The following is a 25,074-nucleotide window of genomic DNA, read 5'->3' on the forward strand; positions in this document are numbered from 1 at the left end:
ATGTTTATGGTGAGGAAAAAAGAATATCAGGAGATCCCCACATCCCATACTGTTGTCCTAAAGACAAATATGGGCCAGAAATATAAAACACCTGAATAATTCATGATTTGCATCTTTAAATTCATTAAAGATGCAAAGAACCACCTTCCTGTTTATACTTAATATTTGAGTTTTCTTATACAATTGTATATTAAAACTTTATGAGGAAATACTTTCCTTCAAATTCTCCTACCACACTTTAAAGCCAAATATTTCAATGTAATCAATTTCAAGTCTACATATGGTAGTTAAGAATCTATAAAACACCGAGAAACAGAAGGATGGGGGCATTTAATATTTTAACCAGACAGATCAACTGGATCTTCCTCTTGACCATTCCAGAATCAGACAGTATGCCAGATTCAACAAGAATCCATGAATCCTAAAAGTTTTTGCAATTATTTTAACAAAATCTCTTAACTGCACCTAGAAACAAAGCCAAAGGACAGTGCAGATCACTGTGTAATGGTGCGATAACAACATGCTTTTAGCGAATACTCTTTCAACAAACAAGGAGATGGGGGTTTCCAGGGAACACAGTAGTGGAGTTCAACGTGGAGGCAATTGAGAGCATGAATCTTCAGAAACATTGGCTTATACGGTGTTTACTCAGCAATTGCTGTCCTTCGTCTATTGGGAAGCAGAGCTTGCAAAACTGGTGCTAATCTCATGATAGTTTTCATTTACTTTCACCAATAGCTTCATTGGTCAGATGATATTGCTTTTGTGCATTCACTCAAAGTCTGGTTCTATAACTTTGTATGTATCGGGGTTGTTGTATGTTTTCCGGGCTGTATGGCCATGTTCTAGAAGTATTCTCTCCTGACATTTCGCCCACATCTATGGCAGGCATCCTCAGAGGTTGTGAGGTATGGAGAAACTAAGCAAGGAAGGTTTATATATATCTGTGGAAAGTCTGTGGTAACCACATTTTGTTCATTTTCATGGTTTCCTCCTTTCTGTTGAAGTTGTCCACATGCTTGTGAATTTCAATGGCTACCAGTATTTTAAAAAAGTCAAAAATCACAACAGTAAATAAGAAGTAACACTCTGAAAACAGTAGTTCCAGACATGGGAACCAAGGGCAGCTAATGACTCTAACAAAGGATGCCCCCAGGCAGGAAGCCAGGAGATGAAGCTATTCAATGCTAATTGAGATGATTAACCACAACATTCACACTGGCCTCCAACTGACAAAGAGTTCCTCTCTCACCCTGGACTTTCCACAGATATATATAAACCTTCCTTGCTTAGTTTCTCCATACCTCACAACCTCTGAGGATGACTGCCATAGATGTGGGTGAAACGTCAGGACAGAATACTTCTAGAACATGGCCATACAGCCCGGAAAACATACAACAACCCTGTGATCCTGGCCATGAAAGCCTTCAACAACTCCTTGTATGTATCTCTCTCCTCCTCAACCTTACTTTCAGAAAAAGATCACCAGTGTTTCTGCTCTTTTGGGGATTTGTGAGAAACCAAATCAACCTTAAAACTTTAAATCTCAACTTGACAGCTATTTTCTTACAAATCCCTCCAGAGAAATAATAGTTAAAACATGTGCTGGAATTGCTAAAGTTTTCCATTGCAAGTTTGAATATACAAATCCCATTCTATTGTGAGCAAAGAAGAAAATCGTGCAGTTATCTTTGTAGGTGGCCCTATGAAACAGACAAGTGAAATGCTCTGAAATCCAAGGGAAGGTCACAATCTATGTAAACATATAATTGGAGATACTTAGGATAATTGACAAGTGTTATTGCCAATTGCTTTGTGCAGTCCTACAAGCAAGGAATTTTCATGTGCACTCATAAGATATTAGCACTGGTATTTGAAGAACTCCATATAACTTGGTTTAAAACATGATCTTTGTTTTCATAAATGTAGTTACTAAATCCAAGGTACAGTATACAGCAGTGGTTCCCAACCTTTTTATGCTCATGCTCCACCTAAATACCTCTAAAATCCTGAGCCTGCCCCCCACGCCCTGTGACATATAATTATTATTCAAAAAGTGAACTCCAAACATGAGTCCAAAGAACATGGCACATCCATGAAAGAAAAACATAAAAGAATGAAAAGACAACTGAAGTACTGAGGAAGAAATCACCAAGGAATAGTTAAAATAACAACAGCAACAACAACAACATACATACATACATATATACATACATACATACATAATATGAAGATACCTCAGGAAAATTGTCATTTATCAACGAGGGAATGTATGACACTTTCTTTGGGTCCATGATTTATAAGTAAGACAAATATAATAATGACTATAAAACTCTAAATACAGATGGTAAGTATATTTAAAGTGTTAAATAAACTTTCATCACTGTGATAGTTAATATTATCATTCTCCAAATTCACCGAAAATCATGTCCCCAGGGCTTTTTGTATTTTTGTGTGTGTGTTAGCAATTCAATGGTGCATTTGGTATTCTTTTGCCATAAAGAGACACAGGCAGTGAAGCTAAGTTCAAAACTTCAGATTGTGGGTTCTCTTGACATTACAGTCAACATCATTTGTTGATGGTTAGTGATGTGTCAATGCATATTCTTTCTATGCTCATTATCTATTCAAAAGGTTATTTCCCATAAAAAATAACACCAGTATTTTAAATTGCCAGCAGGATATCAGGAAAATTTCACAGGAATAGAAAATGTGAGATTTCTATGCTCGAACCTGACAAATGCCTGTTTTTGCTAATGAAAACACTTAGTATCATAGAATCATAGACTCATAGAGTAATAATAATAATAATTAATAGAGTAAAATAATAAATGTAACAATACCAATAATAATAGAGAAAAATAATAAATATACCAGATATACTTGAGTATAAGCCGACCTGAATATAAGCCCACCAGGACCCTCACCCGAGTATAAGCCGAGGAGGGTTTTTTTCAGCTCTAAAAAAGGGCTGACAAACTAGGCTTATACTCAAGTATATACAGTAATTCATTCTCAGAAGTGGAGTGGGCAGATCTAAAGACAACTTCGCAAGGTGGCACTACCTGGAGGAACCCTCCACCTTGTGTGACTGTGGAGCAGAACAAACAACTCCGCATATGTATGCTTGCCCACAATGTCCTGCCTCATGCACGGAGGAGGAGTTGCTTAAAGCTACGGACAATGAGGTTGCTGTTGCCTGTTTTTGGTCTAAAACTATTTAGTTGCTTGTGATTTCCTTTTTTTCCCATCATTTTAAAATGTATTTGTTATGTAATGCTTTTGACACAAAATAAATAAAAGTAATTCATTCTCGAATTCCCCTCCTTAAAAATCAAATTGTCCCCATGTGGGGCATGCACCTTAGATTGGGAACCAGGAGTCTAGAGGTATCAATGTGTGGAAGAGGTGGGTAGCTTTAGTCCATAGTAAAGATGGCCCTGTGACTTGGGACCACACAGCTCACACCATTCTGCAAGCATTAAGAGCAAAAATGGAGCACAAATATGTGTGTGACAAAAAGGATGTGCATACATAGCAATCTAACTGCACCCATACAGATTCAGAGTTGAGCCGACTGAGCAACACAGTGTACTATCGCATGGCTAATAAGAATCAAGCAGTATTCAGATGGATGTCTTGTGATGGAAAGATTTTGTTTGCCTTTTGGACATCCTTTGTACTGAAAATATATCAAAACTAATGTAATGTAAGGACTAGAGTGATGGAGGGAGGCTTGGAAGATCAAAGACCAAGGCCACCATAAACCCTAACATTTAGTGTCTCTCTCTCCCTCCCTCTGTTTCTCACATCACGCGCACAGAGAGACACGGACATGCTTCACAGATTTACTGTGCTGATAAAGTCAGGAAGATTGTGTGCCCTATTCAAGTCAAAGATAATAAAACCTTCAGTGAGCATTGCAACTAATAAAATCAATATGTGAATCCACCTAAATACTCTGAAGGCACCGAATTTATTATAATAATAACACTTTATAACCCGCCCTATCTCCCCAGCGGACTCAGGGTGGTTTCCAGCGAAATAACACAGTGGCAAACATTCAATGCCAAAACAAATAACAATAACAAATAACAAATCAATAACAATCAAACCGATGGATAAAAAATCTCAATAAAATTATTGGGAATAAGAGAAGCCTTCCACAAGATGGTAAAACATCAAAACATCCAGGCATCCCCTGGGCAACATCCTTGCAGACTGCCAATTCTCTTACACTAGAGTCACCTTACAGTTTCTCAAGGCATTCCTGACACAGAATAAATTATTATTATATTACTACAAGCCCCACCCACAGCCAAGCAAAACTTAAGCCGCGGTGGTGTGATGCCTCATGGGCCTTGTAGTCCCGCTCCTAGTGTCACTGTGGCAGATGAGGATGAAAACATGGGGTTTTCTCCGGATCAACAACAGCCGGAATCTTTCCAGATGCCTGATGTTGATGTTCTCGCCCCAGAGCCAATTAAGACAGACCTTGAAAAGCTCTCACCTCCCTTTGCTAGGAGACAGTCCTTTGCTGCAGACAGGGGAGTCAAAGAGCGGGTTCGCAGGAGTTTAAGAATTGCAGCCAAACAAGACACTGATTAGCCATGTTTCCCCTGGGAAAATCCAGGGAGTCTCACATCTGGAGAAAGCTGGGTTTCGTTTCCCGTTCTCTAGGGAAAGAGAACGCTGGACACCTGTTTGGCGGGAAAACGAGACCCAGATATAGGTGCCTGGCACGGTTGGTCCGGTGCGGAGTCAACTGAGCAGCTTCAGGAGTGAAATCGCGTTCCAGCCTTGTGTGGACTTCGCAAGTCCGCAAATCCAGTTTCCTTGCCTTGCTCATTCAAGTATTTCAAGAATTGCCTCGCTTTGCTTCTAGCCACGGATCTTGCTTCAAGAATCAAGTTTTGCCCTCGTACCTTGTTGTGGACTTTTACCTTGGACCCTGAAAGACCCTGGACGTTTCCCCACACTATTGCTTGGCACTAGTGTGTGTTTCGGTTTGGATTTAACTTTGAACTCTAATATCATTTATTGGACAAAACATTTCTGGACTATATTTGACCTCATTTAATAGGTCTGCTTCTGGACTATATTTTCGACTTGTTTTTATTACTTTTATATATTTCCTTAATAAAGATATTAGATAGTTATTGGCCTCCGTGTTTGGTTCTTGGTGCTCCGTAGCCTTGGGCGTGACAGGTGTGTGTGGGGGGGGGGGGTATTTGAAGACCCCCATGAAGGAGCCAGACTTGGTTTGGCCCAGCAATGGGGGCAGAGCAGCCCGCTATCTGAGGCTGCTCCATCCCCCATATCATCCCATTTACATTCCTGGTTGCCAATATTATCTCATTTACGATGTTACAGTGGTGGCAATTCCAGGATGATAGAGCATGGGGAATGCTTTGCCATCTGCCATAGCAATCATTGTGAGTCTTCATGAAACCCAAAGAGAGGTGGTGGGGAGTGCTTCCAAATTGGGGTGGAGTTATAAGTGCCTGGTTGGTAATATCCCATTTACAGTGGCACAGTGATGGCAGCTCCGAGATAATAGAACATGGGGAATGCTTTGCCATCTGCCATAAGCAATAATTGCAAGCCTCCACCATCAACTCCTGGGAGAAGGGGGGGACTCCTTCCAGCATTGGGCTGGAGTTATAAGTACCTGGTTGGCAATATTTGTGCAATCCCAAGATAATAGAATATGGAGAATGCTTTGCTATCTGCCATAAGCAATCATTGCAAACCCCCCATCAACCCCAGAGGGAACTTTGTGGTTGCCTGGTTGGCAATTTTATCCCATCATGGTCATAACCCAGTTGGATTTGAGTGACCAGGTTATAATTGAATGGTGGCATAGAAGGGGCTCTGATGGTGTGGGAGAGCTGCTACCAATGTTATTTGAGGAGAGATGGGGGCCTCCTCTAAATATGTTGATTTTCCATTTGAGGAACAATGATTTGAACCTGTTAAAGGAATGGGTACTGATTGTGCAAGCCCTAAGATATTTAAGTTATTTCAGGCAATGTTGGTTTGGAGTTCTGATTACCTGGTCAGCACTGTTGCCACGGTTGAGGTGGCTGGGGGGTTGTAATCTCAAAAAGCTCGATTTGGCCAGAAGGAAAGTCTATCGGGAAATGAGAGCTGCCATGGGGCAGAGTGGGGACTGCATAATCCCACACAGAGAAATTGTGTTCCAATTGCCAGAAGTGTGCAGGGCCGATGGGGTTCATCTCTCAGAAGAGGGGAATGCTTTGTTTGTGAATTATTTACAAACAAAGAAAGGGGATAAAGAAAATATTAGCCAGCCTAGTGGAAAAGGGGACTTGATGGACATTTGCCCCTTTTAGAGCTATGATCGGCCAAGAGGTAAAGCTAAAGAATTTTGGTTTGCTTATGGGATCCTTGGTGCAAACATGTCCTTGGAGGTGGTCAGAGGGAGTGACACCTAGTCCAGGGACAAGGCTCACTATGTGGCTAATAACCTATGAGTTATGTTTAGCAGATTGATTCCCCTTAACAGGGTTACCCCCCTTTACAGGTTATTCCAAGTTCTTTTAATAAATAAGTCAGGAAATGGCCCTGACTTATCCATTTTTCCTGGATCTGGTCTCTTTATTTCATGGTGGGAGTTCAAAGCCGAGACAAATCGGTCAAGGGAAGTCATCCAAGGGAAACGAAAGCAAAAGCATCATGAATAATATTCAGAGAGATTACCATGTTAGTCCGTTTTAGAGTAAAAAGACAGAAAGGAATCAACTTGCATTTGATGAAATGTACTCTGTCTCTTTCAAAAGCTTATGTTAGAAATCTTGTCTTCTCCGTTAAGTCTCAAAGGTACTATTGAGTTCCTTTATGTCTTTTTATGGTGGTCAAAAGGTAGAGCTAAGTGGTACTATCGAGATAAGATATTTATGAAAGTGGAAACAGGGATTTTCAATATAGTATTGAGAGCACACTACCTTTTTTTCTAAAAGACAATTCATGTACAGCTAAAAATATGCTTTATATGGAATTCAATACAATACTGCTGCATTCCGTGGCAGGAGAATATAATAAAAATCAAAGATAATCATGAATGTCGTTTCTTCTCAGTATGTTGTTCTGACAGGAAAGCCAATGGAAAACAAGACAGACATTTAAGATAAGGCACTGTAACCCTTTACAAATTATTGGAATGAGTCAATTCATCAGATAGCTCAGAGAAGGTGACATCCAGCTCTACTATGTCATAAGAATAAATTCTCAAGAACCATGTTGGAGTAAAAGGAATTAATACATTCATTTGTTTACATGTTACAAGACTTCCACCATCTATAAAATATAGGCACTTTTCTCTTCAAACTTTATTTCTGCAGGCATGAACATAACCTATGAGCTCATGTGAACTGTACCAAGAACTGTACAGTTCACATCAGCTGAGTTTCCTTTGCTTATGAGTTCAGTGAAAGCAGCTAAGGATTTCCAAAAATTAGCAGCATCCTCAACCAGCAAGAATTCTCAGAACTATATATCTCTGCATCTACAATGGTAACCTATAATATCATGAATGGGGCAGAAACAGAAAGAGGATGGAAGGGAGCAAGACTATTAGAGTTCCAAGACTGTAACACCTAGGCTGGATCTACACTGCCATATAATTCAAATTATCAAAGCAAATAAACCACATTATCTGCTTTGAACAGGATTATATGAGTCTACACTGCCAAGTATTTAAGTTTGAAAGTACATCTAACTGATTTTCCTCAATATGAATCTATCTATGGCTGAAGTATTCCACTGAATCATGTGATAACAGATTCCAGACTCCTCAGCCATTGGAGAGCTTCTCAAGAAAAGGAGTATCCTCAGCAACAGGAATCACTGAAAAATTATTTGCATTTTTAAGCTGGCTTAAGATGAAGCTGCAGGTAACCAGACCACTTTGAAATTTCATTTTTGTGCTTTCAAATGTTGGAACAGCAAAGGCCCTAACTTTGTATATAGCATCTGTTGAGTAAATCCTGGTTGTCCATAGACAGAATATGAATGAATTAATGAATTAATGATAATCTCTCTTGCTTGTACATGGGAGGAGCAGAGTGGGGCAACAAAAAAGATGAATAAGCAACTGAATGGTGAGCAGACATAAGAATAGAAGGTAAGTTGCCCTATTTCATAGACTAAAAATATTTTGAACTTTGTCCATGTATATAGTGTGTCCCTAAATGGATCAGGTCAATTGAATATAAGTATTATCATACATTCCGTAATGTTTCAAGCATGGGTGATATTGATTTCGTAATCCCAATAAACTATTCTGAACTTCCTATTATCTTTCTTATACTCTAACGTAATCTAATGCATTTAACACTTTGCTGTTAGCATAACTTTAGCATACGAATAGTTCCTTACTTTAACATGCGTTTTCCAATATCATATAAAAGCTATGTGATTTTAGGGGCTTGCATTATAGTGAACATCATCTATATGAATATCATCCAAGTATTCATTTCCTGGTCCAGCAATCAGAATTCATTATTTGCAAGGTTACTGCAGCTTCATCACCAAGTCCATCACCTTGGAACAGCAATACTCCCATGTTGTTTATCCTTACACCCTGTCTTTCTCTCTTTCAAGAGTTCAAAGGTTTGTTTGCTGGGTTTTGTTTCATCCCTGAGACACTTCCATTATATAACAATTATATATTGTTTAATGTCTTGCAAACATCAGCTGCACAGAAAAAAAAGAAATCACAGCCAGAAAAATTGTTCTTCCTAAAGAATTTCTAAGCAAGGAAAATATGAACAGTCCAATTATACTGGGCAAAACAGTGTGACAAAAATATAAGACCAGTGTTTAGTTCACTCACAATGGTCTTTGTTGTAAATTGCTGTACAATTTATGTCTTGGCATTGGGTAAATTGATGTGTATATTTTATTTATAAACTTTGGTAGTCATAATCATTGTATCAATCTGACTTCTGATGTTCTGGCTTTTATAAAAGTGCTATGAATGATTTCCCTTACCTCCTATTCTGTGTTGATTGCCTCCAATGGAAGATGGATTAAACTTTGTAATTTGCCACATAGGTCACTTAAGAGAGTCTCTGTCAAGCTAATATTCTTTACTATAGTGAATTGCTCACTGGCTGTGTAATCAGTTATACCATTAATGCCATGCTGTCTGGGCAGAAATAAAAAATGCCTGCAACTCCTTTCTCTTCTTCACACAATATGCAGCAGAACATCTTCAATTTCTAAAGTAAACTTGAATTACAGATGTCACAAACTGAAACAGATCTAGTCAGGGCCGGTCTAACGCTAAAGCGGCTGAAGCGGCGGCTTCGGGCGCAGGTGGAAGGGGGCGCTGTGGAGGCCTAATTATAATGCACGGCACACCATCGCTCAAAAGCGCCCTCCCTCTTCTCCCTCTTCCCCCCCCCCCCTCCTTCCGCTTTTACCTGCTCTCCCTTTCTGCCTTGCAGCAAGGCTTTGAGGCTGTGGAGGGGGCGGGACCTAAGGCCACGGAGGGCACGCACCTCCCAGGAGACCACGCCCCCTACTTCTGAAGGAGTGCCTTGGAAGTGCCCTTCGGCCCCGCCCCCTCCGCAGCCCAATCAAGATGGCGGTTCTCATGGGCTGTCTGGCCATGTTCCAGAAGCATTCTCTCCTGACCTTTCACCTGCATCTATGGCAGGCACCCTCAGTCGTTGCGAGGTCTGTTGGAAACAAAGCAAGTGGGGTTTATATATCTGTGGAATGTTCAGGGTGGGGAAAAGAACTCTTGTCTGAGGCACGTGTGAATGTTGCAAATGGGCACCTTTATTAGCATTAAATATCCTTCAGCTTCAAACCCTGGCTGCATTTTGCCTGGGGTAATCCTTTGTTGGGAATTGTTAGCTTGCCCTGATTGAGGATCTCCTGGCGCCCTCCCTCTTCTTCCTCCCTCCCTCCTTCTTCTCCCTCCTCCTTCTCCCTCCTCTCCCTTTCTGGCCTTCTTCCTCTTTCTCCTCATTTCCTTCCTTCCTTCCTTCCTTCCTTCCTTCCTTCCTTCCTTCCTTCTTTCTTCCTCCTTCCCTTCTTCCTTCCTAATCTCCTTTCTACTGCAGGGACATTCATTGGCCGTATCCCCAGTCTCTCTGTGAGTTTATATCTATGTTCCAGAAGCATTCTCTTCTGACGTTTTGCCTGCATCTATGGCAGGCACCCTCAGTCGTTGCGAGGTCTGTTGGAAACAAAGCAAGTGGGGTTTATATATCTGTGGAATGTTCAGGGTGGGGAAAAGAACTCTTGTCTGAGGCACGTGTGAATGTTGTAAATGGGCACCTTTATTAGCATTAAATATCCTTCAGCTTCAAACCCTGGCTGCATTTTGCCTGGGGTAATCCTTTGTTGGGAATTGTTAGCTTGCCCTGATTGTGGATCTCCTGGCGCCCTCCCTCTTCTTCCTCCCTCCCTCCTTCTTCTCACTCCTCCTTCTCCCTCCTCTCCCTTTCTGGCCTTCTTCCTCTTTCTCCTCATTTCCTTCCTTCCTTCCTTCCTTCCTTCCTTCTTTCTTCCTCCTTCCCTTCTTCCTTCCTCATCTCCTTTCTACTGCAGGGACATTCATTGGCCGTATCCCCAGTCCCTCTGTGAGTTTATATCTATGTTCCAGAAGCATTCTCTTCTGACGTTTCGCCTGCATCTATGGCAAGCACCCTCAGTCGTTGCGAGGTCTGTTGGAAACAAAGCAAGTGGGGTTTATATATCTGTGGAATGTTCAGGGTGGGGAAAAGAACTCTTGTCTGAGGCACGTGTGAATGCTGCAAATTGGCACCTTTATTAGCATTAAATAACCTTCAGCTTCAAAGCCTGGCTGCTTTTTGCCTGGGGTAATCCTTTGTTGGGAGTTGTTAGCTTGCCCTGATTAAGGATCTCCTGGCGCCCTCCCTCTTCTTCCTCCCTCCCTCCTTCTTCTCCCTCCTTCTTCTCCCTCCTCTCCCTTTCTGGCCTTCTTCCTCTTTCCCCTCCTTTCCTTCCTTCCTTCCTTCCTTCCTTCCTTCCTTCCTTCCTTCCTTCCTTCCTTCCTTCGTCCCTTCTTTCCCCTCCTTCCCTCCTCATCTCCTTTCTACTGCAGGGACATTCATTGGCCGTTTCCCCAGTCTCTCTGTGAGTTTATATCTATGTTCCAGAAGCATTCTCTTCTGACGTTTCGCCTGCATCTATGGCAGGCACCCTCAGTGGTTGTGAGGTCTGTTGGAAACAAAGCAAGTGGGGTTCTTCTCTCAGTGGTTGTGAGGTCTCTTGGAAAATAGGCAAGTGGGGTTTAAATATCTGTGGAATGTTCAGGGCTGGAAAAAGAACTCTTGTCTGAGGTACCTTGATTAGCATTAAATAGTCTTGCAGCTTCAAAGCCTGGCTGCTTTCTGCCTGGGGTAATCTTTTGTTGAGAGGTGTTAGCTGGCCCCGATTGTTTCCTGTCTGGAATTCCTTTGTTTTCTGAGTGGTGTTCTTTATTTACTGTCGTGATTTTAGAGTTTTTAAAATACTGACGTTTCGCCCACATCTACTAAGTTTGTCCCCACTTCAAGTAAATCACCCCAGCCTTGCCATCAGAGTTGTCAGAGGTTGAAAAAAAGGTCTGCTCATCATTCTCATGCTCAGCAGAGGACAAGGACTATAGTTATCATGCTGAGAATATTCTTTAAAATGCCAAAGCCTAGTTACTGTAGGTCTATTCAAGCTTCTATCTGAGTAAGAAGGCTAAAACTACCATATTTACATCAGTCTCAGCCACACCTGTTTGCCTAAATGACTATTCCAAAATTGAGATGCACATTACATTTGTGTAATACAGTAAAGACAAGTGGGTTGCTGTGAGCTTTCTGGGCTGTATGGCCATGTTCCAGAAGCATTCTCTCCTGATATTTCGCCTGCATCAATGGCAGGCATCCTTATAGGTTGGAAACCAATCAAGTGGGGTTTATATAGCTGCGGAAAGTCCAGGGTGGGAGAAATAAAGAACTCTTGTCTGTTGGAGACAGGTATAAATGTTTCAATTGCTTGGCTGCTTCCTGCCTGGGGGAATCCTTTGTTGGGATGATTTATTATTATTATTATTATTATTATTATTATTATTATTATTATTATTATTATTATTATTATTATTAGGCCTTGCTCCAGGGAAGGTTCTTCTGCTGTGGCTCCCTACCTATCTATCTACCTTGCCACATATTTTCCACATTGTGTGTATGTGTATGTATATATAAGATACATATATATAGACAAACACATATGCAGGGACCATATGTGCCACGTGTGTGTGTGTGTGTGTGTTCTCTTCATCTCTACCTTTTATTTTTCAGTGATTGGTTTGTCCGGGGGGGGGGGGGGGCACCAAAAATACTGCTTGCTTACACTTGAAAATTACCTAGGGCCGGCCCTGGATCTAGTAGTGGTGTAGAAGGGGAGGCAGTTCTCTATTTTAATGAATCCAATAGCAAACATATTTCCAGGGCCACCTTCCTCTTACGTAAAATCAAGCAGCTACTTCAGGTAGCAGATTTTGAGTCATGAAAGAACAAAAACTTGTTAACAATAAATATATTGATATATTTCTACTGTGAAAGAAATGCCTTATTTCTACTGTCAGAGAAGGAAAAGAGTCCTTATGGAGCATTTGACTTGGGTACAAAATAGTTCAAATGGGCTTGGGAAAGTGAGAGGCGCCATTTGCTTCTCTGATTTGGGCAGCAAAATGGTATTGAGCCACCCTATACTCTTTCTGTTCATTCACGTGAAAAATTTAACATTTTTTTCAGGAGTTCAGAACCCTTATTGCTTGGTTCTTCTTAATGGATAAATGCAAAGTTACATACAGGGAGGCCATCTACTTTATAAAATGGCCATGTTTACATTTTAGACATTTTATTTCTATTCTGCCTTTCTCCTAGAGAGATAAATACTGTTGGCAACATCATATTTTGATATCAATACCTTCATTCACACTACTTTAGGACAAAACCAAAGCCATCTAATCTTTCCATCTCTAGCACATACACAGAATGTATACATCTAATCCCAAAACAATGCCAAGATGCATACAAAGGTTATATTCATTAAAAGTATTTTTTTAAAAAAAAAAATTGAAGACCTACAAAATAAAATATTTAAACTCGTCTTTGGATTATAGCACAAAGAGTTAATATTACCTCTTGCTTTAAAAACTAAAATTCTGTGAAGCAACCTATCTCTGGCACTTCACTCACATCAAATAACGTCAGCTATAAACACAATCTTCCTATCAGTTTGACAGCAGCACAAACATTTCTGCCCTGAATTTCTAAGCAGACTTGCACACTGCTCGTTGCCTCAGAGACACATTGGAGGAGTTGTGGGTTTCGTTCTTTCTTTACATTGATCTGAATGATTCTGCCTTTTGCAAAAACTCTTGTTGTCTGAGTCTTCAATATTAATTGAAGCCCCAATAAATGAAAAATGCATACCAAGAGAAATTCTATACAAAATCAGGAAAAAAATGTTTTTACATAAGCTTTCCTCACAGATCACAATGAAAGAATTCTGTGCTGAGAAATACTCAGATTTGAACCTGGAAGAATGGGGCCTTATAACAACAAAAGTAAACTTTCCTGAAGCTTTTCTTCAGCTTCTTATTTTAAGAGAGCTAGGAAATTATCTGGAAACAGGTTTTGGTTGGTTGTGTGAAAGACTACAAGCAGCAGTCAGGCATCAGTAAAACATTGGGTTAAGGCTTAGCCAGGCATGTAGCCAGGGGAGGGGGGGCTTGAGGGGCTTCAGGGTGGTCGGTGAGAAGGCCTTACATTTATTATTTAAACTGTTATGTTTGTTCATATCATAATCTGATCACCATGCTCAATATATCCCATATGCATGGGGGTATTGGGATAACAATACAAAAGGTTTGCTAGGGTAGATCCTCTCTCACTCAGACTCAGCCCCCCCCCAAATCAAAATCCCAGCCCCCCCCCCCCCCCCCCCCCACCCCCGAATCAAAATCCTGGCTACAGGCCTGGGCTTAGCAAATTCATGATAGGTTTTACAGACTTAAATGTATTTCCTCAGATTTGGGAATGCTTTTTCCCATTCCTTGCTTCAGACATTAATCAGAATGGGGACTGCAATCAAGAAACCAGAAGATGACTACGGCAGTTATGTAGAAACTAGGCAAGATCCTCAAGTGTAAAGATATACCACTGAATACTTAAGTTAGAATTGTCCGTGCTATTATATTTCTGATTTCAATATATGGTTGTGAGACTAGATAGTGAAGAAAGCTGATAGGAAGAGAATAATCTCATTTGAAATGTGACACTAGAGAAAATTTCTACAGATACTATGGATGGCTAAAAAGATAAACCAATGGGACTTAAAGCAAATCAAGCCTGAAACTCTCCCTAGAAACCAAAATGACTAAACTGAGTCTCTCATACTTTAGATACATCGTAAGAAAATATGACTGACCAAAAAAGATAATAGTTCTTGGTAAAGTAGAAAGCAGTAAGAAAAGAGGAAGACAACTGAAGTAAAAACTGAATTAAAAAAAACCCATGGCCTTGAGTCAGCAATAACTGAGGGGGGATAATGGATGATGGTCTCTTAAGGTCACCATAAATCTATGTCAACTTGATAGCAAATAATAACAACAACAAAGTCAACCTTAAACTTGGAAAAAGGATTTTTTTTCCCGGATAATAATTTACATCCTAATGGTCAATACATAACAAGGAGCAGTTTCAATGCCAAAAAATTCACTGTACTCCTTTCAAAATATATTATCCACATGTGAAAATGTATCACAGGAGAAGATTGCCACCTTAATCACAGTGAAAGGTTTCCATAGTTCAGTGCCTCATTATGTATGGTGTTATGCTGCGATAAGAAAACATGGCAAATAACAGGAGACTTGTAGAATTTGTTGAAATGTATGTCTTATGCCTAGATAAATAAGTGTAGGGCTATAGTCTAATAAGGTTATAGACTGTATATTTAAACTTTGCCGTGTGCTGTCAAGTTGGCTTTAGCTTATGATGATCCTGTGAATGCAAGTCCTCCATTTAAACTTTAGTATGTCATTAAAAAGGTTAAAACAGAACTTGTGAAAACTCTGAACTTGCAAAAGGAAAGCACTTCTCTGGAAATCATTTTTAAACACAATCTCCTTCTGCTACATTATAGTGTGTCCATAAGCCTTGAGATCCTTGAATCCAATTCCACAATTGTCTGTCTGTCTGTCTGTCTATCCACATACCTTTGGACATCAACATTTACCAGCTCAAACTAAGGCTCTCACTTAAACCACTACTCATCTTTAAAAATATATACAATCTCATTAAAACACAATAACCACACATTATCACACCCTTCTTCCCAAATTCAGTAATCTGATTCAGTTATCTTGTTCAATTATCTAATTAAGGAGGCAATGATGTATATTATATCCTGATAAATTCTTATCCTTGAATAATGTATTCAAAATAAAATCTATTAATAGACCATTTATTATTCCCACTTTTACTTTAAAATATGTCAGTAATAGAAACTAAATAAAAAAAACCTCATGTGAGTGCCAAGTACAAAAGATTGAAGAGTACTAAACAAACAGCATACAACCTAAACAAAACCAAAATCCAAATCCAATTACTATTTATATTGCTCCAAGTATTTACCATTACCATAAACAATTTATTACAGGCACCAGAGCTTGATTATCAGAAATGGCAATCAAAGTAATTTTTTTAAAAAAATCACACCTTTTTCTCAGCACCAAATGTACACCACACTCTACAATTTCCTTTTTTCCAGAAGCTTTGTGTACACATTAAGAAACAGAAATATAGAAGGAAATTAAAAACAACTTACCAAGTTATGATTTGTTGAATTAGAATCATCTTCTGGGAATGGGATGTAAACAGCTAAGGCCACACAATTGGCAAAAATAGCCAGTAATATAAATATGTCAAATGGTCTGAAATATCTTGTTAAGCAACACAAAAGTGCAAGAATGAATACATATAAACACATATCTCATCCTAATTTAGTTATGAAGTAAAGCTGACAAGATATTGTAATAATTTGACCACTGGATGTGACCAGAAGTCCATTATATTTTCCCATCAAGTTGTTTTTCAGTATCACAACCTTTCAGTGTCCTCTTTTTAGTAATAAAATGTGATTATGCTATTTTGTATAAATTATGCTTCGTATACAATTATAACAAATAAATCTAATTTCATAATGTTGAATCAATATGCTAACCTTTTGCAAAATGCCCTTAGAACAGTTCTCTGATCAGGATCTACACACACATATTATTTTTACTAATGGAACTTGCATATAAAACCATGGAATAATAAAGTTGGAACAGACCACATGAAATAATAGAATTGGAAGAGACCATATGCAGAACAACTGTAAAATAATAGACCACAGAATGAAGGTTTCTTACATAATCCTGTGCAAAGAGACTCTATCTATGCTTTTGGTTCATGAAAGGCAGAGAGATGGTAACATTGAGTTCCTTTGCCATTGTCAAAAGAAAATCTGAAAATCTTTTCAAAATTCTAAACAACACCAGTGATTCTGATGGCATGACAGATATTTTAAAAAAATATTCATGCTAAAAACAAATTGCCTCTAGTTTATTACTAAGGTAATATGAAGGAGTATGACCCCAGGACAGCTTTAAAGAAACAAGTCAGACATATACTATTTTTGGTCTGCACTGCCATGTCTATGAGACACTGAATCTCATGAGATATATTCTTAATGCTAAGGCAGAGGCTAGATAGTTAGTTTATTATATTCTTTAAATACTGAATCCATAGCTGTAACAAATTGAACAAACTTTCGCAAATTGAAAAAAGTCACTGAGATAACTATTCCTAACAGAACTGGAAAACAAAACATAGAGAGATCTAAATACTGCTTAACTGGCATCAACCTGAGATGGCACAGCCAATGGTGAGAGATCCACTGATGTGTCTATGTGTGTGCCTTGAAGTCACCTGCCAAGCCTATGAATTTCATATGGTTTTCTTGGGATCCTGTTACATTCTGGATGTGGTGTCCGCCTCTACTTTTCTCTTACAAAGGCCAGAGTAGTGGATAAGTGCTACTTATCTATAGCAGCCTGCATACACATCATCATTTGAAGCACACACAATCATTTCCATCCTCACACTCCAGCAAAATGTGCTGCACACAAACTAATGGCATATTGCTTATTCAGTTGGCACTAGTAACAGTTGGACTTTCAGAAATAAAGTTTAATGGCTCTGATAATCCACATAATTATCTGATAATTATCCACAAGTAGTGATGACACTAGGAAGATAAACAAGTTTGTCCTGGTGCTTTATGCATTGCTAAAATATCCTTTAAGGAGCCCCTGGTGGTGCAGTAGGTTAAACCACTGAGCTGCAGAACTTGCTGACCAAAAGGTCGGCGGTTCGAATCTGGGGAGCGGAGTGAGCATTCATTGTTAGCCTCAGTTTCTGCCTACCTGGCAGTTTGAAAACATGCCAATGTGAGTAGATCAATAAGTTCCGCTCTGACGAGAAGGTAACAACACTCCATGCAGTCATGCCGGCCACATGACCTTGGAGGGGTCTATGGACAACGCTGGCTCTTCGGCTTCGAAATGGAGATGAACATCAACCCTCAGAGTCGGACACAACTAGAATTAGTGTCAGGGGGAAACCTTTACCTTTACCTTAAAATATCCTCTAATTAGTATGTATGTATGTATACACATGATCTTGTGTTAAAATCATAAACAATACAGACAGCAATAGCTTATGTGTGATGTACATCTTTCAATCTAAAATTTGTATTAAACCATGTTTCTCATGCTACACATTCAAAATGTAAATGTGCTTCAGAAACCTCGCCTTTCTATCTACAGTTCAAGCTACACATTACACAGAGATTTGTGATTTTTCCTTCACAATTTTGTAGGTCAAATCATCATGGGCAGGCCACAATTTAGGAAATTTAAAGCTCACAATTGACTTCCCTGAGCGGTTTTCTTTTTTTACTCACTATAGGAAATGTATGTGGAAGATACTGCTTGTTTCTCCCTTGATTTCGAGCTGAAAAATGACCAGAGGGGGAAATGGTTTAAGCGGCTTTTCTCTGCTTTCAGTTTCTCTACTCCAGCTCACAGCTTGCCCTGGCTGATTTTTTTTATTTAAAACATACATCACGTTGGGGGGGGGGGGGCAACAACATGGCACTCATGTTACCATGTCCTTTGAGCCCTTCTCATTGACATACTTTGAGCACACAGAGAACAGATGGCAAAGAACACAATTCCAGCAAAAAGGATACTTCCATTCTACTATACTAATGCAGGCTCTTCGGATGGGGTTGTTGAGGGATAAACAAAAAAGGGCACGAGCTGGTCGACTGTTGGATGTGTTACCCTGTTTTTTGCTCTTGGCATATTGCTGGCGCTTTCTTTGGGACAGCGATCCTGCCGGTTGGCCTGGGGTGGCGGTGCTCATGCTTTGGGCAGCCTTAGCTTGTCTCGCAGCATCGATTGCAGCCTGCCAAGATAGCACAGTTTGCTTGGGCGGTTCTGAGCTGTTTGGCTGCAAGGCCGGTCCGTCACCAGGGAGAGGGACTCTGGTGCTATTTGCATAGCTTGCTTCTGTGGGGAGGGAAAAAGTGGGGGTAGGAGAGAAGACACGTTTCCATTAGTTTAAAATAAACCTATCCTTGTAAACTTAAAATTATGTGTAAATTACTGTCATTCATAACATCTTGAAGCATCTCTATTGGGTAGAAGAGAAAAACATATGGTAGAAAGGATTTTTTTTCTGGGATTTCCGTCCCCCCAAAAATGCCTGTTACTTTAAAAACCCAAAAGAATCCTTTCTACCATGATTTGCAGCTTTAAGAAGCTGCATTACAGAATATGAGCATTGGCCTTCATACTTTGTAAAGCTAACCAAACAGAAAGTGTATGTTTGTGTATGCATGTGTATGTGTATATATAAAGGCATATAATAAATATGATAAATCTCTAAAGTAATAAATCATTCACATTGAAACTGCACAGCCCAAATTATAAATAGCGATATGGGAGAAGACCCATGAGATAGAAATCATTTGTGGAAGGAAAATAAATGGCCTAAGGTCTCATTAGGTTCTTTGTTCAAGCCAGATGTGCTTCAACTCAGTCTTCATCGGTGGCAAACAAAATTATTATCCTGCCTACTGTTTTCTCCAAGACAACACTAGAGTACAGATGTTTACAAAATAAAAATGACTGAATTGGGAAGTGGAGGAGAAGAGGCATGCATTTTATAATCATATCCTTGTTCCCTTTGTTTTATGTTATTTTAGTGGTCTAGGTCTGGAATCCTCTAATTAAAGACATTTAAAGAAACTAAACATTGTCAGTTTTGTAAGCAAGAACTCCAGTTTCTTCTCAATAAAATTTTGTTGCCGTGACAGTTTAGTGTACATAGCTCCAAATATAAGAATAAACATTAAGCATGCTTTAGAATGTAAAACATTCAGTCATTTCAATCCCTACAAAGACTCAAAGACCTCCACTGATGTAGAAAATCCATCCAACTTGAATATGACCTGCGTTTTGGCCAAGAAATTGGTTATTTAATCATTAACTGCAATTTCCAGTAAGAGAATTTATTTGATCCAGGCTTACATTTAGGGCAATTGAATGAAATTGAATTAAACCTGCCCCATTCATTTTCATTGGGGTAGTTAAGTGCAATTAAATCTATATCCCAACTCTCTATTCATTTATACTATAGAAGGGGAAGAAGCAGACTGTGATCTGAATAGTTTATAGGAGATTGATGAAGGCTGAACTTACACTGCCATAAAATGTATTTAGAACTGCGGCCCCATCTACACTGCCATATAATGCAGCTTGAAACTGCATTATATGGCAGTGTAGATCCAGCCTAAGTCTCTGAATCTCATCCCTTTAACAAAAACATTGAAATGATTGCCCTTCAACCTGAAAACTTACAGCTGAAATTAAGAAAGGGAGGGTTAAAAATCTGGAGAAAAGAACCAAGAGCTCTGTCTGGATGTGGTACTCAAACCAATTTTGTCTGTTCCATTTTACACCATGCGTTTGTGGCTACACCTTAAATACTATTTTTGCTTTCTGCCAAACCTGCCTGGCTGCTACAGATTTCTGTATAAAGGATGGGGAAGGGGTGGTGATGATAAAATTTTCTCCATAACTTTGCATTGCAATTTGGATACCCTTATAAAGCACAGGATAAATTCAGAAACTGTTCAGCTAAATACCAGGGTTACATGTGCTTTGGGACACATGAGTCCAGGACCTTAATAGTGTCTGTGATCACAGGACTTGATGCCCTCTCCTACCATTGGAATGAATGGAAAACCTACAGAAAAAAAATTAAAAGTTGCACTCTACAGCACCATTGCACTTGGGACTAAATCTACTTATCTCCCCCAGATGGCTCCTACTTTTAAGATGAATGACTGTGCCTCTACTTTGAACAGAGCCAATGTTGGCCTGGGACTCTGGGAAACCTGGCTGGAATCTTCCTTCAACCACATTATCCCTCTCAGAGTGCAGCTACATTGTAAAATAATGCAGTTTAACACCACTTTAAAGATCATCACACTACAGTATGGATATACTTTAAGTCCAGTTTCTGCCTCCTGCAGTATTCTGGGATTTATAGGTAGATTAATGAGGCCCAGGACCTGTCTGGCTTATCAGTTTAAAGGCCTCTTAAACTACAAGCCCCAGAATTCTGCAGGAGGCAGAAACTGGATTTAAAGTGGATCCATGCTCTAAGGTCACTGCCATGGCTTCAGAAATGGAGTCATGAGAGCTGTAGTTTTACAGGGACTTCTGCCTTTCTGCCAAAAAGTACTGATTCTTCTCTAAACTATGGTTTCCATGATTCCATAGCACTGAGCCACAGCATTTAAAATGGTGTCAAACTGCATTAATTCAACAGAATGACTTTTGAATCAAAAAAATCAAAGTCAACTCTATGGTGTATTTTGATGGTATTGTATTTTATCTAGGCAGTTTAACTGTATTGTACATTGAGCCATAAGGAGAGGCAGGTAATGAATAAATTTATTATTGAGATTATTATATAACAAGAAAATGTTGAACAACTCATCTACAGTGTATTGCACTAGAAGGCAATGGAAAGGGAGAAGATAGACATTATGCTGGGAATTGGCTTTGGGGAATATTAGGCAGCCACAAAGCCAGTTATATAATTAATGCAAATTGGGACATTTTTGTTTTGTTTTTACTCCTTTCTTCCGTTGCTGTTTTTGATGATGATAAAAATGTGTTAATACTGAAGAGATGTGCCCTTCACTAATTTGGTTAAAATACACAGTGTAGCCCCATGTTTATAAACGGGGTTGCCAGGATTCTTCCAGGCCATAAGATTTCAAGACCAAGAGCAAGATGAAACCCAGCACTGATCCTTTTCATAGGAAATGGGCACTGGCTGATATTAAAAGGGGCAGCTAAAAGTGGTGTCATTAGACATGATGATATATTAAGCATCAACTACAGCTGCAGAGTAGGCTACTCATTTTTTAAAAGCACAAATATATAGACACACTTTTCAAGGTAGTGATTTTCCCCGGAGATCCCTCTCGTCATATGCAGACCAGGCCCTGAGGCTTGGAATAGGCTATGAGATCTGGAAACCCAGCTGATGAAATCTGAAAGCTCTTAGTTCAGTCAGCCATTTAACTAAGTGCAAATACTGGCCTTGACCAAATGGAGACTTCAGAAAAACAGTCCCAGAAGGAACCAACCTCTTCATAACCATGGAAGCTGGTAGCTGGGATGTGTTATGTGTGAGTGTACTGCTGTGGATATAATGTCAATGTTCAGTGTGAAAGTATATAAAAGTGAAGGAATTCCAACTGATCACACAATTTCCATCTCATCCCTTGATCAAAGTGCTGGACAATTACAGGACTTTGACCCGACTTTAATTGCCAAGTCTGCATCCTATAGACTCCTGGGATCAGTAATGAGAGACTACAGCTTTCTGGCTGAATATTTTGAATACTTCACTTAACGAAAAGCCAAAGATTCCATGCGATGAAGTGGGCACAACATGTTAAAACTGCATAATGTGAAAACCTATATTTTATCTATAACATGTGTAAATGCTTTCTACATGATTTATTCTTTGAATATATAGTCCATATGAGAACTTTTATATAGTCCATATGAGAACCTGAAAGGTCCCAAGTTCAAACCCCAAGAGCGGCGTGAGCGGCCACTGTTAGCTCCAGCTCCTGCCAACCTAGCAGTTCGAAAACATGCCAATGTGAGTAGATCAATAGGTACCACTCCGGTGGGAAGGTAACAGCGCTCCATGCAGTCATGCCAGTCAAATGACCTTGGAGGTGTCTACGGACAATGCTGGCTCTTCCACTTAGAAATGGAGATGAGCACCAACCCCCAGAGTCAGACATGACTAGACTTAACGTCAGGGGAAACCTTTACCTTTTACCTTATGAGAACTTTAGCTGTAGCCAGAGGTTTGGCTAACTTCTTCAAATGACATTTTTGGCTGTTTTTGAGGTTTTTCCCCTATCACTTAATTTGTAGCCTGCAATAACAAGAGTGGACTACATTCCAAACTGGCAAACCATGCAGCCCTAAGATTTAGCATTGCAACCTCAGTATAATATGGGAAGAGCAAGAAAACCACACTGTAACCTCCTTCTCAGACTGATACACTAAGGTATCAATTGTGTGGATCTCTGGGCGTCTTTTCAATGCAGCTCCCAACATCCCTTAAAAGCTTAACCAATGGGCGTCTTTTCAATGCAGCTCCCAACATCCCTTAAAAGCTTAACCAATGGGCGTCTTTTCAATGCAGCTCCCAACATCCCTTAAAAGCTTAACCAATGGCGAGTAACACTAGGAACTGCAGTCCCACAATTTCTGCAAAGCTGCATGATTCCTACATCTGCCGCATAGAAAAAATTACGTTCACAGTGCAGAACAGGAATAATGTAACAATAATACATATACCATGTTTAGCAGGATTGTGTATAAAGGTAATGTCTTGAAAAACTTCATGCATGTTATATAAATCACAGAGCCCCAGTGAACTTAAATTTTGTGTTCACACAATGAGTGTTTCCATCTGTTTGTTTGTTTGTTTGTTTGTTTGTTTTAAAAAAAACAACAACAAACAAGTGACTTTCTACTTCATGCAAAATATAAATAAGGATTTTCAACACTTCTTTGGCTAAAAAGGTCCAGTATATGTGCTTCCAAATTCAGAAATGCATCCACTTGAGTGTCATCTAACCTGGGAACACATTCTACATTCACACATACTGTACTGCCTTACAACTCTGTCTCCTGCTTTCAGGTGGTCTTTCCTTCGCAATGTGCTTGGACTGCAAGTTGGAGGCAACGCTGAAACTAGTAGTAACTCACTTTTAAGTAGGCAAATCTTTTAAAAGTAAGATTCCTAATTCTAGTAGGCAACCTCTGCAAAGCATATAATGTTGCAGAACACAATCTTGTGCATGCTTAACCAACAGTCAAAGTAGAACATGGGATTCTGTTTGTGAATTAAAACAATTTAACTAATTTATTGGAAAATGAGCTAACTTGGGAAATCCAGGCAAATATACATTTACTTGCAAAATGCAACTGTTTGTCTCCTGATTTCTCTTCATGACCTATACACTGGCTCATTATGAAACATATATTGCTCCCAATGCTTGTGTTTTGTACTTTGCCTTCCTCCATATCTCTCCTCTATCAACCTGTGTTTCTACCTCACCAATATGTGTGTGTGTATGTATGTATGTGTGTGTGTGTGTGTGTGTGTGTGTATGTATGTATATATATATATATATATATATATATATATATATATATATATATAGAATGCTTGCTGTATATGTGTTTTGTAATCTGCCCTGAGTTCCCTGGGGGAGATAGAGAAGAATATAAACTATGTATATGTATATATATATATATATATATGTATGTGTGTGTATATATGTGTGTATATATGTATATATATATATATGGAGAGAGAGAGAGAGAGAGAGAGAGAGAGAGAGAGAGGGAAGTCTCCAGCATCAAAGTCTGCTTTTGATTAAAGAAATCTATTTGGGCATAACCAGACTAAATGGCTAAGAAAGGATATGCAAGAGATCATGATAAGAGATCCTTTTGCTTCAGAAACTCCCTAGGCAGGCATGAAGTGCACCTCCGGAAAAGAGCTCCTTCTAATCATATTCTAAAGTTACAATCTCTGTGGGAAGGGGCAAGATGGAGGGCTGCAATTAGAGAAGGAGACACTACTGACAGCAAGCTTTGCCCAGGCAGAATGAAAGCAATATTCAACAATCCCGGTTGATCAGAAGGAAACCTTATGAAGTAAGATACCCTTTCCAAAGGCTTACCCCGCTCCCCTTAAAAAAACCCACTACACACTTCTATTGAATGCATGCAACAAAAAGTGTGGGACGGGGATTTATGCAATAAAAAGTGTGGGTGCAGCTTTCCTGAATTCCAGAGCTGTGCAAGTGAGTGCATACATGTAGAAAGGCAAAGTGGAGATGGAAGTGAGGGGGATGTTGTTTAAGATGGCTCCCTGAGCAGCAGCTGGAAAGAGGAGGCAACCGCTGGCTGCTCTCATTGCCTGGCCCAACTCAGGCTCTTCCACTGAGATCTCAGAGCACAGAGAGCGTGGAGCAGAAGCGCAGAGAGCGCAGGGCAGGTGAGGGGCTGGCCCCTTGGATGACAGCCCTGGTGCCCCAACAGCTGAGTCCAGGGCCAGGTTACCCAAGGAGACCCTGGGGGGCGGCAGGATGCATTCCCTCCCACAGTGTCCCCTAACACGGATTTCTTCTGAAATCACTCCTTCGTGGGTTTTTTTTTACCATTTCGACCCTCACCATCACTTTCCCTGACCAAACTGCAGGCATCTCTCTCCCCACTCCTTCCTTCTTTCTATTTATGGGCTGCCACGGAAGAAACCTCTCTCTCCCTTTCTCTCCTTCCCTTGGCACCTCTGAAAGTGAAAG

At 39.8% G+C, this 25,074-nt stretch overlaps 1 protein-coding gene across 22 annotated transcripts in view; it reads right to left on the bottom strand.

The window, feature by feature from the left end:
* Positions 1 to 25,074, bottom strand: part of cacna1d (calcium voltage-gated channel subunit alpha1 D) — a 300,008-nt gene that overhangs the window by 272,661 nt on the left and 2,273 nt on the right. For all 22 annotated transcript variants that reach the window (XR_010002620.1, XM_062969926.1, XM_062969920.1 and 19 more), the window contains exons 2-3: positions 18,337 to 18,658; positions 15,868 to 15,973 (exon numbers count right to left, since the gene is read on the bottom strand). Coding sequence is in view for 21 of the 22 variants with exons in the window: in XM_062969926.1 (XP_062825996.1) it covers positions 15,868 to 15,973; positions 18,337 to 18,658 (428 nt within the window). In the remaining variant the exon portion in view is untranslated. The remainder of the gene's footprint in view (positions 1 to 15,867; positions 15,974 to 18,336; positions 18,659 to 25,074) is intronic.

Source organism: Anolis carolinensis, chromosome 2 (genome assembly GCF_035594765.1).
Source record: "Anolis carolinensis isolate JA03-04 chromosome 2, rAnoCar3.1.pri, whole genome shotgun sequence".
Taxonomy (NCBI): domain Eukaryota; kingdom Metazoa; phylum Chordata; class Lepidosauria; order Squamata; family Dactyloidae; genus Anolis; species Anolis carolinensis.